Source organism: Elephas maximus, chromosome 3, assembly GCF_024166365.1.
Source record: "Elephas maximus indicus isolate mEleMax1 chromosome 3, mEleMax1 primary haplotype, whole genome shotgun sequence".
Taxonomy (NCBI): domain Eukaryota; kingdom Metazoa; phylum Chordata; class Mammalia; order Proboscidea; family Elephantidae; genus Elephas; species Elephas maximus.
Window position 1 is genome coordinate 125,624,434 of NC_064821.1, and position 15,349 is coordinate 125,639,782.

At 36.3% G+C, this 15,349-nt stretch overlaps 1 protein-coding gene across 2 annotated transcripts in view; it reads right to left on the reverse strand.

The window, feature by feature from the left end:
* The window catches only part of USP33 (ubiquitin specific peptidase 33), an 88,958-nt gene that overhangs the window by 48,336 nt on the left and 25,273 nt on the right, over window positions 1-15,349 (reverse strand). For both annotated transcript variants that reach the window (XM_049875582.1, XM_049875581.1), the window contains exons 2-6: window positions 10,578-10,709; window positions 10,346-10,399; window positions 9,862-9,924; window positions 8,003-8,155; window positions 1,967-2,069 (exon numbers count right to left, since the gene is read on the reverse strand). In XM_049875582.1, coding sequence (XP_049731539.1) covers window positions 1,967-2,069; window positions 8,003-8,155; window positions 9,862-9,924; window positions 10,346-10,399; window positions 10,578-10,658 — 454 coding nt within the window. In that variant the 5' untranslated portion in view covers window positions 10,659-10,709. The remainder of the gene's footprint in view (window positions 1-1,966; window positions 2,070-8,002; window positions 8,156-9,861; window positions 9,925-10,345; window positions 10,400-10,577; window positions 10,710-15,349) is intronic.

Sequence of the window (15,349 nt, forward strand, 5' to 3'; positions counted from 1 at the left end):
ACAATTTTAAGGAGCCACGGAATGATTTTTATCTTTTCCACATACATTCATATCCACCTGCATCAACTCACATCATTATTACATTAAAAAATGAACTAACAGATAGTGCTCAGCTACCACCACTGACTACTCTGACAAGGATCACAACAGAGGATCCCAGATAGAACTACAGAAAAATGTACAACAAAATTCTAACTCACAAAAAAAGACCAGACTTACTGGCCTGACAGAGACTGGAGAAACCCCGAGAGTACTGCCCCCAGACACCCTTTTAGCTCAAAAATGATGTCACTCCTAAGGTTCACCCTTTAGCCAAAGATGAGACAGGCCCATAAAACAAAACGAAACTAAACAGGCACACCAGCCTAGGGGCGAGGACCAGAAGGCAGGAGGAGACAGGAAAGCTGGTAATAGGGAACCCAAGGTCGAGAAGGGAAAGTGTTCACGTGTTGCAGAGTAGTTAACCAATGTCATAAAATATGTGTACTTTTTAACGAGAAGCTAGTTTGTTCTGTAAACCTTAATCTAAAGTACAATTTAAAAAAGAAAAAAAATAAATAAGAGATGAAATAACATCAGATAATTCAAAAGTAAAATTATAAATGTTATTTGGATTTAGTGCAAAAACACAAAGAAAAATTAAATTTCTAAGAATCCCTAAAACATGGCCAAATTAACATTTGTTGATAAGTATTTGATAAAGTTAACAGAAATGGATAAAGGATAAATTTATTACAGTATTTGTAAATTCTATACCTTACATTAACATAGCTTTTCCACATTTAATCTTTCAACTAATTCTCACAACAGTGTAGGGTGGGACTAGAACAGTTTTTCTTAATTTTATAAACAAGGTAGCAGCTAAGCCTCAGCTGATTAGTAAATATAGAACTTCCTATCAACATGGATCTTCCTACTCAAGTTCAACACCCTTTTCACTATATCATGCTAGCTGTTTCATTGCATTGGTTAACAGACCCTAATTACCTAAAGTATTTATATATTATCTCTGCTACTGTGAGACTTTATCTTATTTATTTTCAGATAATTATTTAAAAATACACATAACCATATTCCAAATTGTCTAATCCAGAATATTTATGTAATACTTTGCAGTGGTTTGTGGGGGAAAAAAAAATTTGCCATCGAGTTGATTCTGACTCATAGCAACCCTATAAAAAAAAAAAAGTGGTTTGTGGGGGAAAAAAAAATTTGCCATCAAGTTGATTCTGACTCATAGCAACCCTATAAAAAAAAAAAAAAAATCTATAGGATACAGTAAAACTGCTCCACAGGGTTTTCAAGCAGCAGCCAGTAGATTCAAACTGCCAACCTTTTCGTTTGCAGCCAAGCTCTTAATCACTGCTATTTTATCATATTACTATATCATAACTGAAATTATTATAAAGTTTTAAAGGTTTAAAATTCCTTTTATCAATTACAAAAGAGAAAACTTTGTACTAAGAACTATGGGCTTAAAATAATTTGAAAAATTCTAAAGCAGTGGGTTTCAATGGGAAAGGGGTGGGGAACAAGGCAGAGGTGTATCAAAATCACCTCATTCTTTTTTCAAATGAATGTTGCCCTTGGAAATTCTGCTAAGAGGGTATCTTAATACCTCCCCACAATCCCCTACTGCTGATAGGTAAGAATAAAAAAATGGGCTGAGAACAGATATAAAAAGATAAATATGTTAAAAAGGTCATAATGCTCAACTGCAAAAGAGAGATTGGGATCCCAGGTTTGGTAAAGAAATGCCAGAGAAACCAACTATTACTCACCGAAATCGTCAGTTTGCTTTTTTTTACAAACACAATTTTACTAGATCAAATGCAGGTTTTATTTTTAGGTTACTGTTTCTAGAGTGCCTTTCAGCTAGAGTTTGAAATATTTGCATTATAGAGCTTCCTAAAGAAAAGAGCAGTATCATACAAAGGAGGAGTGTTACACAGCAGAATTACTTTACCTCTCGCTTTAAGTTCATCTTCTTCTTCCACTTCTACATCCAGATCATCGAATACAGCAACCAGAGGAGTTTTCAATGTTGTGTTACTGGGTATTTTAAAATCCTTGATTAAAAAAAGATTAACAAACCCTAAGATTAAAAGAAACTAATATCTATGCTCTAAAAAATTAATTACATGTTATTTTATTAGTAGAACTCTTCCATACAAATTTGTGGTTTTAGTAATTAGAATAAAATTTATATTCTGTAAGAAATAAGGATCTATACTAGGTAAAAACACGTCATCCTGGTTTTCTTAACATATGTACTTGAATAATAAAGCCACATTTTATAACTTACTTCAGAATTTAAACTCCACTAGCTCTAATTCAATGAGATGTCAGTGCGGCTCTAAAGGCCTTACTGTACATATCCTATATCGTCTTTTCAGGTTTTTACTAAATTTTTACAGGAAAAAAATGCAAGTTTTTTTTTTTTCCTACCAGAAAACACCAATTTGTCTGTAGACTTCTACAATCTAATACTTCTAACACTTACTTTGTATCCTTTTATGCATAGTAGATAGTGCAAACACGTATTTTAAATGGTAATGTAATATTCCAATACTAATTCCCCAGAATTAGCTTAAACTCAGAGGTTACAACTGACTGTCTACTGGCCAAATGCTAGCCCACACTGTTAAACAAACAACACAGAGTTAATATTTGAAAAAAATGGAAATCATCAATAAAAATCAGGATTCCCAAGTCCTCTTGTAATATCAGAAGATCTAAGCACGTTCAGCCCATTTTAACAACAATCTGTATAAGGAGGAAGCTGAACAGCAGCATGCATTTCACCTGTACTCTTTAGTTCTCCAATTTATTATTGCCCTATGCCACCTCCACAGTGCATGCACATGTAATTATACCCACCCATTTTAAACATTTACTCTACCCTTCCGGCATCTGTTACTAGACATTCAAGTAGGTCTCATATTCTCACTGGGTTTTTTGTTGTTTTAAATAACTGATTATTTTTATAAAGCTGTGACATACTCATTACAAAGTATTTAAACATGGAGAAGTTTAAAAAATCTAAAATCTTATCACCTAGAACTTGTTTTTTTTAAAAAAAAAAATCTTATTAATGACATGTGCATGGTTTTCAATACTCTGCTATTTTATTAAAATGCTGTGACAAACTGGGTTAAAAACAACCTAGAAATTTCGTACATCTAAAGAAATTTGTACAAATAAGTTTTTTCCTCCGGGTAATTTATTCAATAATGGAATCACCACAAAGTTACATGAGATTAAGTTCAGACCTTTCATGTGTTAACAAATTTTACAAACCATCTAAAAAGTATCAGTATACTTATTCTACCAGATTCAACATTCATTACAATCTATTATGGCAGGAACGGGAACAGATAGCTGTTTTACTTTTGTGCAGAAGTATTTTGTCATTATTTTTATTTGTATTTCTTTTGTGACCTTTCTACACTTATTCTTCCAACCAGCTTTCCAGCTGAACATTAAGTATTGCCCTTATAGACTGTTATCCATTGCTTATGTGACCTAAACTTCTAGTCACCCCATCACATTATTAATCATGTAAGATGAGTTCAAGAAAACTTATTTTCACAGTATTAGGAGTTTCAAAAGAGGCTAAGCACATTTCTGAGTGCCAAAGAGGTATCAGTGAGAAAAATAATAATGGCAGTGATTTATTAACCACAGGCACTCAATTGTGAAACAGGAAATGCAACAAATACTCCTGTCTGAAACATACCCAAATTATACAATGTGTGAAACAAGCAAATTTATTATCACAACTGTCTACCTACAATGTGCACAAAGATAAAACAGAAAAATCTAACAGCTGATATCAGAGAATGCGATTATAGAAACACAATACGTGATTTCTATAATACACTTGGGAAAGGGCATGTGCTTGTTAATCAAACCATACAGAGTGAACGATGATCAGAATAAATTAGAAAAAAACAATTCTAACTTCTTCATTTCCCTTCTCCTATTTTTATATGCCACCACTCATCTGTCAGCCTGTCACACTATGGTGGCTTGTGTTTTGCTGTGATGCTGGAAGCTTTGCCACCAGTATTTCAAATATGAGCAGGGTCACCCATGGCAGACAGGCTTTAGCAGAGCTTCCAGGCTAAGACAAACTAGGAAGAAGGACCTGGTCATCTACTTCTTAAAAAAAAAAATTGACCAGTGAAAGCCTTATGAACAGCAGCAGAACACTGATACAGTGCTAGAAGATGAGCCCCTTAGGTTGGAAGGCACTCAGATAGGACTGGAGAAGAGCTGCCTCCTCAAAGTAGCATCAACCTTAATGACGTGGATGGAGTAAAGTTTTGGGGTCCTTCATTTGCTGATGAGGCACAACTCAAAATGAGAAGAGACAGCTGCAAACATCCATTAGTAATCGGAATATATGAAGTATGAAACTAGGAAAATTGGAAGTCATCAAAAATGAAATGGAACACATGAAGATTAATGTCCTAGGCATTAGTGAGCTAAAATAGACTGGTACTGGCCATTCCAAATCAGACAATCATGGTCTACCATGCAGGGAATGACAAATTGAAGGGGAATGGCATCGCATTCATCGTCAAAGACAACATTTTCAAAAAGAACATCTATCCTGAGGCACAACGCTGTCAGTGACAGGACAATATCCATACACCTACAAGCAAGACCAGTTAATACAACTATTACACAAATTTACACACCAACCAATAATGACAAAGATGAAGAAACAAGATTTTTACCAACTACTGCAGTCTGAAATTGACAGAACATGCAATCAAGATGCATTGATAATTACTGGTGGTTGGAACGCGAAAGGCAGAAACAAGGAAAAAGAATCAGTAGTTGGAAAATATGGCCTTGGTGATAGAAACGACGTCAGATATCACACAACAGAATTTTGCAAGATCGACAACATACACGTTGCAAATACCTTTTTCAATAACATAAACAGCGACTATACAAGTAGACCTGGCCAGATGGAATACACAGGAATTAAATCGACTACATTTGTGGAATGAGCCAATGGAGAAGCTCAATACCAACAGTTAGAACAAGGCCAGGGACCAACTGCAGAACAGACCATCAAAATTAAAACAAGTCCACGAGAGCCAAAGAACGACCTTGAGTATATTCCACCTGAATTTAGAAACCATCTCAGGAATAAATATGACGCACTGAACACTAATGACCAAAGACCAGTCGAGTTGTGGGATGGTATCAAGGACATCATACATAGTGAAAGCGAAAGGTCATTCAAAAGACAGGAAAGAAAGAAAAGACCAAGTTGGAAATAAGAAGACACTCTGACATTTGTTACTGAACACACAGTAGCTAAAGCAAACGGAAGAATGATAACGTAAAAGAGCTGAACAGAAGATTTCAAGGGGCAGCTCGAGAAGATAAAATAAAGTATTATAATGAAATGTGCAAAGATCTAGAGTTAGAAAACCAAAAGGAAAGAACCTGTTCAGCATTTCTCAAACTGAAACAACTGAAGAAGTTGTTCAAGCCTCAAGTTGCAATACTGAAGGACTCTATGGGCAAAATTTTGAAAGACATAGGAAGCATGAAAAGAGGATGGAAGAAATACGTAAAGTCACTGTACCAAAAAGAATTGGTCAATGTTCAACCATTTTAGAAGGCAGTATGTAATCGAGAACTGATGGTACTGAAGGAAGAATTTCAAGCTGCACTGAAGGCACTGGTGAAAAACAAGACTCCAGGAATTGACAGAATACCAATTGAGATGTTTCAACAAATGGATGCAACGCAGGAAGCACTCACTCACCTATGCTAACAAATTTGGAAGACAGCTACCTGGCCAACCCACTGGAAAAGATTCACACTTGTGCCCATTCCAAAGAAAGGTGATCCAAAAGAATGTGGAAATTATCAAACAATATCATTAGTACAATATGCGCATAAAATTTTGTTGAAAATCATTCAAAAATGCTGTAGCAGTACATCAACAGGGAACAGCTAGAAAATCATGCTGGATTCAGAAACACATGGAACGAGGGATATTATTGCTGATGTCACATGACTCCTGACTGAAAGCAGAGAATACCAGAAAGATGTTTAACTTCTGTTTTACTGACTATGCAAAGGCATTCATTTGACTGTGTGGATCATAACAAATTATGGATAGCGTTACGAAGAATGGGAATTCCAGAACACTTAGTTGTGTTCATGAAGAACCTGTACATAGACCAAGAGGCAGTCACTCTAACAAAACAAGGGGATACCATACATATTCAGTCTGTAAAATGAGCAAATAATCAGAGAAGATGGAATATATGAAGAACACAGCATCACGATTGGAGGAAGACTCATTAACAACCTACATTATGCAGATGACACAACCTTGCTTGCTGACAGTGACGAGGACTTCAAGTACTTAGTGACGAAGGTCAAAAGCTACAGCCTTCAGTATGGAGTACACGTTAACATAAAGAAAACAAAATTCCTCACAACTGAACCAATAAGCAACAGTATGGTAACTGGAGAAAAGACTGAAGTTGTCAAGGATTTCATTTTACTTGGATCCACAATCAACACCCATGCAAGCAGTAGTCAAGAAATCAAACAACGTATTGTATTGGGAAAATCTGCCGGAAAAGGCCACTTTAAAGTGTTAAAACCCAAAGATATTAGCTTTTGCATGTATAGGAAGTGATTGAAAATGCCAAGCCATGGCATTTTCAATCACTTCCTATACATGCAAAAGCTGGACAATGAATGAGGAAGACTGAAGAATTGGTGACTTTGAATTATGGTGTTAGCAAAGAATAATGAATATACCATGCACTGTCTGAAAAACAAGTCTGTCTTGGGAGAAGTACAGCCAGAGTGCTCCATGGAAGCAAGGATGGTGAGACTCTGTCTCACATACTCTGGACATGTTATCCGGAGGAAGTAGTTCCTGCAGAGGGACATCATGCTTGGTAAGGTAGGTGCTCAAAAGAGAAGAGCTATACTAGAGCACAAGAAAAATTCTTTAGATAAACTGCTATAATATAGTGAAAAATAGCAATATGTAAGCTTAGTCTAGAAGTTATTTCATTATCATTTTTTTCCACTATTCATTATACTAATACAAACATAAGCGCGTTGAGAGTCTCTCTTTGTGGTTACTGAGTAAGTATAATCGAGACAATAACTGATAATGACATGTAACCATTCTAGGAAATCAAAATGGCAAAAGGATTCAAATGACATGAGTCAAAGCACAAAAGCACTCAATCAACAGTAGCAAAAAAGAGGAAGCCCTGATGAGATGGACTGATACAGCATCTGCAACAAGGGGCTCAAACACAGCAAGGATTATGAGGATGGCACAGGATGAGGCAGTGTGTTTCATTCTGTTGTACACAGGGTCCCTACGACTTGGAAGCAACTTGACAGCACTTAACAACAACAGTAACATTTTATGTGATTAAGAAATTTTGAAATTTCAGTGATCAATCTTTGCAAGCCTACACATGGCTTATGACAGTCTCTTGATCCAACTGGAGTAAAATCTTTAACCAAAGACTAATGCTAGGCATTATGTTCTATCTGGTTCTCGGTAAATTAGTAAAATGTTCACAGTAATACCAATGGAGTCCAGAAAAGACAGAAATGAAGAGAATGGGAAAAAGGAGCTATATTAATTTGTACCTGCCTTTCCCTATCAAAGAAGGCCTACCACATCTTCCTAGAATGAAATTTGCTAGAAAAAGATGAACACCATTTAAACCAGTTTTTTTTTTTTTAAATCCTTTTAAAACACGTTAGTTGCTTTTCTATCTTTGGATAGGCAGGCTTCAGTCTCACCCTAATCTTTCCCTCTATGAAAAAAACAAAGGTCAGTGTGAGTCATTTATTCGAAGAGAAAAAAATCCATATTACTGAAATTTTTTAAAGCACAGGCTGGGAAAATTCTTTTAAATTTCAGCTATATGACAAAATCTGAAATTAATTATTTGATATTTGTAACTAAATGGATTTAGATTACCTGGACACTGTTTTCTTGTGTTGAGTGTTGTTGTCTTACATTAGGCGATGAAGGCTGAGTTCCTAATTTCCTATCCAAAAACACTTCTTTGCTGCAAGCATAACACCATACTCGAAGAGTGGTAAGGTTCACAGTTAGGTAATGCTTTGTCTCCTATATAATTTAAGGATGAGGTGGGGGGGGGAACAAAATTAGACATAAATGAAGAACACTTCAAAAGACCATAGACAATAAACTGCTGGCCTTTGATTAATAACAATATGCTCAAAAGAGAAGAGCTACACTAAAGCATAAGAAAAATTCTTTAAACTGCTATAGTATAGTGAATAACATCAATATGTAAGCTTAGTCTAGAAGTTATTTTATTATTATTTTTCCACTATTCATTACACTAATACAAACATAAGCACATGAGGGTCTCTGCTTTGTGGTTACTGAGTAAATATAAACAAGATAATAACTGATAATGACATGTAACTATTTCAGGAAATCAGAATGGCAAAAGGATTCAAACGGCATGAGTCAAAGCACAAAACCACTCAATCAACAGTGAAAATGTGATCTTGGATAGAAAAATTCTAGCTTTTCTCAACTGGGGTTCTGTAAAAGAAGCAGGCCCTACAAAAAACGATTTGACTGTTTTTTCAATCCTCCCAAGGATGGTACGTAGCTAGTACCTTCTAGATGTATAGAAAAGAAGTTAATTAATTATACACAATGATGCCTTAAAGCCTTGGAGTATCTGAGTTTAATTAATTCTCTTGAGGGTTAATTAATTCTTTTGAGGAGCTCTGATTGAGAATGGTTGGATACTGAAGAGATTATCAATGTGAAAAACAACGTAGCTCATTCTCAAGAAATTTACAGTCTAGAATGGGAGCACAACCTAGTAAAGGTAGTCCTCAACTTAAGATGTATTTAAGAAGGTTGAACCACCCTAACGACCACTTTTTTTTTGGGGGGGGGGTACATCTTATCGTTAGTAATATGTACTATATACAATGTTACAGTACATAATTTACTGATGTTATCATCCTCACATGTTCATTCGCAGATGTTTATATGTAATATTTCCAACCAAGTAAAAATGAGGTGTTCAACTTACATCAGAACTGATTTATGAGAGAGTTGTTGGAAGGGAACCTTGTCCTGAGGAACCCCACCCTAAGTCAGGACTGCCTGTACTATAAAAGATGCATGCACAGATTTACATGGGAAGCACAAAACAACCAGAGCAAAGTAAAAAGAGGACTCCAGTCAAAAAGACGTAAAGGAAAAGGAAATTTTTAAGATGAGATTTAAAGAAGTTAACGAGGCCCTGTCATAACCCTAAGGACCCCTGGTGGCACAATGGTTGTAGCGCTCAGCTGCAAACCAAAACGTCAGCGGTTCAAATCCACCAATCACTTTGCAAGACGAAGGTGTGGCAGTCTGCTCCTGTAAAGATTTAGGAACTTAGAAACCCTATGGGGCAGTTCTACTCTGTCCTATAGAGTCACTATGAGTCATAACCTCTTCAACAGCAATAGATCTGGTTTGGTTTGGGTCATGACTTCAAGCATCCACTCTCTGATCTCGACCTTGATAATCTAATATTTCCACTATCACCTCCACAAATCTGAAGGTATACTTCCTAGATGTCTCTTAACTACAACTTCATTCTAGTACTGATTTTCTTAACAATGCCTCTCCCTACCTTTCACAGAGAGTATAAACTAAGTTTTAATTCAATTTACCTAAAAAGCACAAAATTTTGAATTACAACTTGAATTAATAATTTGTACATGCTTTTACTTTCCCTCAGGCTCACTTACAAAAAAAAAAAAAGGGTCTTGCATTCAGGTTTTCTATATACATACCTGAGAATGTGTGGTGCTGTGATCTACCTGTGATTCACCACAGCCAACATAGGAACATCTATTCTATAAATAATTATACAAAAAAGGAAATGAGATATTTTGTAACATAAATACATACATATAAGAGCATAAGTATTACAATTAAGCTTTGATAACTTATTTTAACTCAATGTTTAAATGACTTTCCATAGCCAAGTGATTTAATCAAAAGATTTCATAAACAAAAGAACAAAATCAGGATATTTCTAAGCTAAAAGCTACATCATCTCTAAAAAACAAGCAAAACACATCCCAGAGTGATTTATTAAATCTGTGCAAAAGCACCGTAAGTAAAAACCCTTCCAAAGTTTAAGTTTAAATCTTGTTACTGATTTTTAAAGTACATTCATTTATGAAATTCTTCAAGTGTCAAATTTTTGTTCCTGGTTATCATTTTACAGATCTAAATTTTTCACAACAGGAAACTTTTGAGGGAAAAACATACCTCCAGGCATGCCCAAAGATTTGGTCCTCTGACTTTACAATCCTGACAAGTACCCTATGAAAACAGATCATTTTGACATTATTGTTATAGTGACACACAAAAACATATACAATTCACCAATAACTTCATATACAAAAATTGAGACAAGCACACAGCATTATAGTAATTTATTTAAAAATGTATATTTGCACGGATCTGGTTTTTTATGGAAGAAAGAAAATCTATATCTTACATAAGATTTTTGTATTAAATCTTCTTTTGTTATTTCTCCAACTGAATCCAAATGTGGACAATGATTTCGAAAAGCTGACATTCTGCTAGAAATTTTTTCCTGTTTTCCCAAGCTTTCAAAATGAGGCAATACCTACAGGAAAAGCAACCAAAAATATTAAAATTAAAAAATGCTAAATATTAAAAATGAAATTAAAATTGAAGATAATAATAGAATAAATGTTTACACCTTTGCTCAAAAAAAATACACATTAAAACATTCATAGGTGAGTTTCAGAATTGAACTTAATTTAAACACTGGAAATTTCTACGCCACACGAACATTTTATTAAAATCGACACCAATAAACCCACACAAGTTTGGTTCTCCATGCCTTTTGCTACTTTCCCCTTCTCTCTCAGTTATTTCACTTTGTAGAGGTAAATAACAGAACGAGAAAAAAATTCAAGTTATTAAATTATGAAGGAGCCCTAGTGGCTCAGTGGTCAAGTGCTCAGCTGCTAAGTGAAAAGTCAGTAATTCAAACCTACCAGCCCTTCCATACGAAGAAAGATAAGGAAGTCTGCTTCCGTAAAGATTACAGCCTTGGAAACCCTATGGGGCAGTTCTACTCTGTCCTATAGAGTCACTATGAGTAGGCAACAGTAACGGGTTTTTTGTTCAGAGCCCTGGTGGCACAGTGGTTAAGCGCTCAGCTGCTAACCAAAAGGCTGACAGTTCAAATCCACCAGTTGCTCCTTAGAAACCCTATGAGGCAGTTCTACTCTGTCCTAAATGGTCACTATGAGTTGGTTTTTGGTTATACATCCATCTATGGAAACTAGTTTTGATTTTTTAGTTTATATACCTTATGGGAGGAGTCCCTGGGTGGCACAAATGTTTAAGTGCTCCACTAGTAACCAAAGGGTAGGCAACTGGAACCCATCTGGGGTGCCTCCAAAGACAGGTCAGGCACTCTGCTTCCGAAAGGTCACAGTCCTACTCCGCACACAGAGGGTTACGATGAGTCATTATTGATTAGATGGCAACCAACAACATACTTCATGGGTAAGAGCATGGGCTCTGATGTCAAACTGACCAGAGGATACCAGTAACAGTAGAATGGCAGTACCTAATTTATTTAAACCAAGCAACCCTACGGGATTCATAGCAACCCTACAGGACAGAGTAGAACTGCCCAGTAGAGTTTCCAAGGAGCGTCTGGTGGATTCAAACTGCCAACCTTTTGGTTAGCAGCCGTAGCACTTCACTACTACGCCAGCAGGATTTCCAACTTATATAAAGGAAACAAAAATCCGCACTACTGGACCAATAAGCAACTTCATGATAAACAGAGAAAAGACTAAAGTTGTCAAGGATTGTATTTTACTTGGATCCACAATCAACACCCATGGAAACAGCAGTCAAGAAATCAAAAGACACGTTGCATTGGGCAAATCTGCTGCAAGAAACTTCTTTAAAGTGTTGAAAAGGCAAAGATGTCACCTTGAAGACTAAAGTACACCTGACCCAAATCATGGTGTTTTCATTCACCTCATATGCATGGGCAAGCTGGACAATGAATAAGGAAGACTGAAAAAGAACTGATACCTTTGAGTTGTGGTGCTGGCAAAGAATATTGAATATACCATGGACTGCCAAAAGAAGAAAAAATCTGTCTTAGAAGAAGTACAACCAGAATGCTCCTTAGAAGCAAGGATGGTAAGACTATGTCTCACATACTTTGGATATGCTATCAGGAGGGATCAGTCCCTGGGGAAGGACATCATGCTTGATGAAGTAGAGCGTCAGCAAAAAAGAGGAAGACCCTCAACGGGATGGATTGACACAGTGGCTGCAACAATCGGCTTAAGCATAACGACAATTGTAAGCATGGCGCAGGAATAGGCAGTGTTTCGTTCTGTCGTATACAGGGGCCGCTATGAGTCAGAACCAACTCGATGGCACCTGACAACAACAACTCATAGGGTTTTTGTAAGAATTAAATGAGGCAGTAAGTGTAAAGTACATGTAGACAGGCACTACACATACACATATACAAAGAATTTTATTAGGCACTCTGCAAGCACTGCCTTATTAGCTTTTAAAGTAATCAGTGAGGCCTCATATTCCACTCCCTATGAAATCTCCAATTTAAGGTTGAGATAGTTTCACATATCAATTATATTTTTCCTGATATTATTCAAGAGTTTCCTCAACTGCATTAAAATCTGCAGAAGGCAAAGTGTTTTCCAATCCCAATCCACTTAATTTTTCCCAAGGAACTACAATGTTAAGAAACTTACCGGGATAAAATGAAATAGTTAAAAGTTTTACTTTCACAAATATTGCAGATTTAATTTATTTTATGGGTTCGTTAGTTATTCAATAAATCTCATAGGTTTAACTATTAATCTGTGCTACTCTCTAGGCTGTAATAGAGTCTATCTGCCTTTTAAACTCTGCTGAAATATGAACACGTCAGAAAACACATTAAACAAAACAAAAATTGAGCAAAACCTAAATGCTCATAAACAGGTGAACAGATAAACAAAATATGGTACATATATACAATGAAATATTACTCAGCCAGTAGGAGAAAGGAAGCCTTGATACATGCTACAATATGGGTGGAGCTTGAAGACATTACGCTGGGTAAAATATACCAATCTCAAGAGGACAAATATTGCATGGCCACGCTTTTATATAAAGAAAACAAAAGGCAAATGTATAAACACCAAAGTTTATTAGTGGTTACCAGGGCCCGGGGAAAGGCGGGGGTTATTGCTTTTGGAGTACTGAGTTTCAGTTTACCATGATGGAAAAATTGCACTGATAAAGCGTAGGGTTGCAGAGCCAATTATTTTAAGTGCCATCGGTAAGTTGTACACCTGTAAAAAGTTGAATTGGCAAAAGTTGTGAAAGATTTACAACGAAGACCAAAAAAAAAAAAAGCATAGCTGCTGAAGCTGCTTATGTGCAACAAAACAACTCATGGGATTTGATTTCTTGATTTGGAGGTTTAAGGTCATGGTTTCATGGGACATCCCAGTTAACTGACCTAGTAACATGTTTAATGCTTCTGATCTACCTCCTAGTTCACAGGTAGTACCTGAGGTCTTAAAAGCTTGCAACTGGCCATGCAAGGCACAACAATTGGTCTCTATTCACCTGGAGCAGCAGAGGAAGAAGGAAAGTCAGGGATAAGAGGAAGAAATGGACTATGCAACTAACTGCTTCCATGAACAACTGTCTCCTTTGCCATGGGACCAGAAGAACTGGATGGTGCCTGGCTACCATTACTGAACATTTTGATCAAAGATTCTGTAGAAGAATCCTGATTAAAATGGAGAAAATGCAAGCAATTTCAAATTCTCATGGAATCCAGGCTTCCAGGAGCCATGGAGGCTGAATGAACCCCTGAAACTATGGCCCTGAGATAATCTTTAAACCTTAAATCACAAATATCCTCTGAAGTCTTCTTAAAACCAAACAATAGTTTAGCTTAACTTGTAAAAAAAAGTAGGCCTTGAGCATTATGCTGTTTTAAGAACTATCGATAAGGGATCAAATTGACAATAACAACTTGAAAATCAAATAGGAAACATGGAAGGCAGTGAGTTTATGTTAATGGGGGAGAAACAACTCAGAAAAGGAGGGTGAGAATGGTTGCACGATAAATTCCATAGGTCTGTGTAATAGTTTATTAACCTGTGTTACTCTCTAGGCTTTAATAGTATCTGCCTTTTAAATTTTGCTGAAATACGAACACATCAGAAAACACATTAAACAATACAATCAATTTCACTGAATTATACATGTAGAAACTGTTGAATTGGTGTATGTTTTGCTGTGTACATTCTCAACAAGTAAATGTTTTTAACAAAAGGACATCCAAATATATATTTGTTGAATTAAAAAAAAAAAAAACCTTCAGCAAAATCAAATAATCAATCCAATATTATACTGCAACCTACAAAACACACCAGGCGTCATTACGGGGGTTATCAGTGAATAAATCACTATTTCTAAATGTTACATTACTACATAATACTAATGTCCACACATTCAGAGCACAAAATCAAAGTTTATATATTTCGTTAACATTTTTCTTTTATTTATGTTTGAAGCATGGTTTGGCAATCTTTACCACCCACGTTGCACTCCATTCTAAAGGGTTAGACCCCTATGCCACCTCCTATCTCCTCTCCAGTAGAAAAAAAAAAAGATACATGTTAAAACCTGTGTTATTCTACTTTCAGCCAAGACGGAGAAACAGGGATCAGATTTACCTTCAACTGAAGTAACTACTGCCTGGAGAAATTTCTAAGACTTAATGTAGCTGGGTAAAAATCTGAACAGAGCCCAGCTATCTCCCTGAGTTGAGGAACAGAGTTGAGAATTTAGGGAGGCCAAAAAACCAAACCCATTGCCGTCGAGTCGGCAATAGGACAGAGTAGAACTGCCCCATAAAGTTTACAAGGAGTGCTTGCTGGATTCGAACTGCCAACCTTTTGGTCGGCAGAAAAAGCTCTTAACCACTACACCACCAGGGTTTCCCGTGGAGGCCAAAGGTGACTAAAATTCACAAGGCAACGTAACAAGTAGGGCTCCCATTAAGACTTGAGTTGATGAAACCAGTAGCCAAGGAAAGAACCACCAAAAAGGAGTTATCAGATGCCATCAAGTCGCTTCGACTCATAATGACCCTATGTACAAAGACCAAAACACTGCCTGGTCCTGCGCCATCCACCTAACCATTGTTATGCTTAAGTCCATTGTTACAGCCACTGT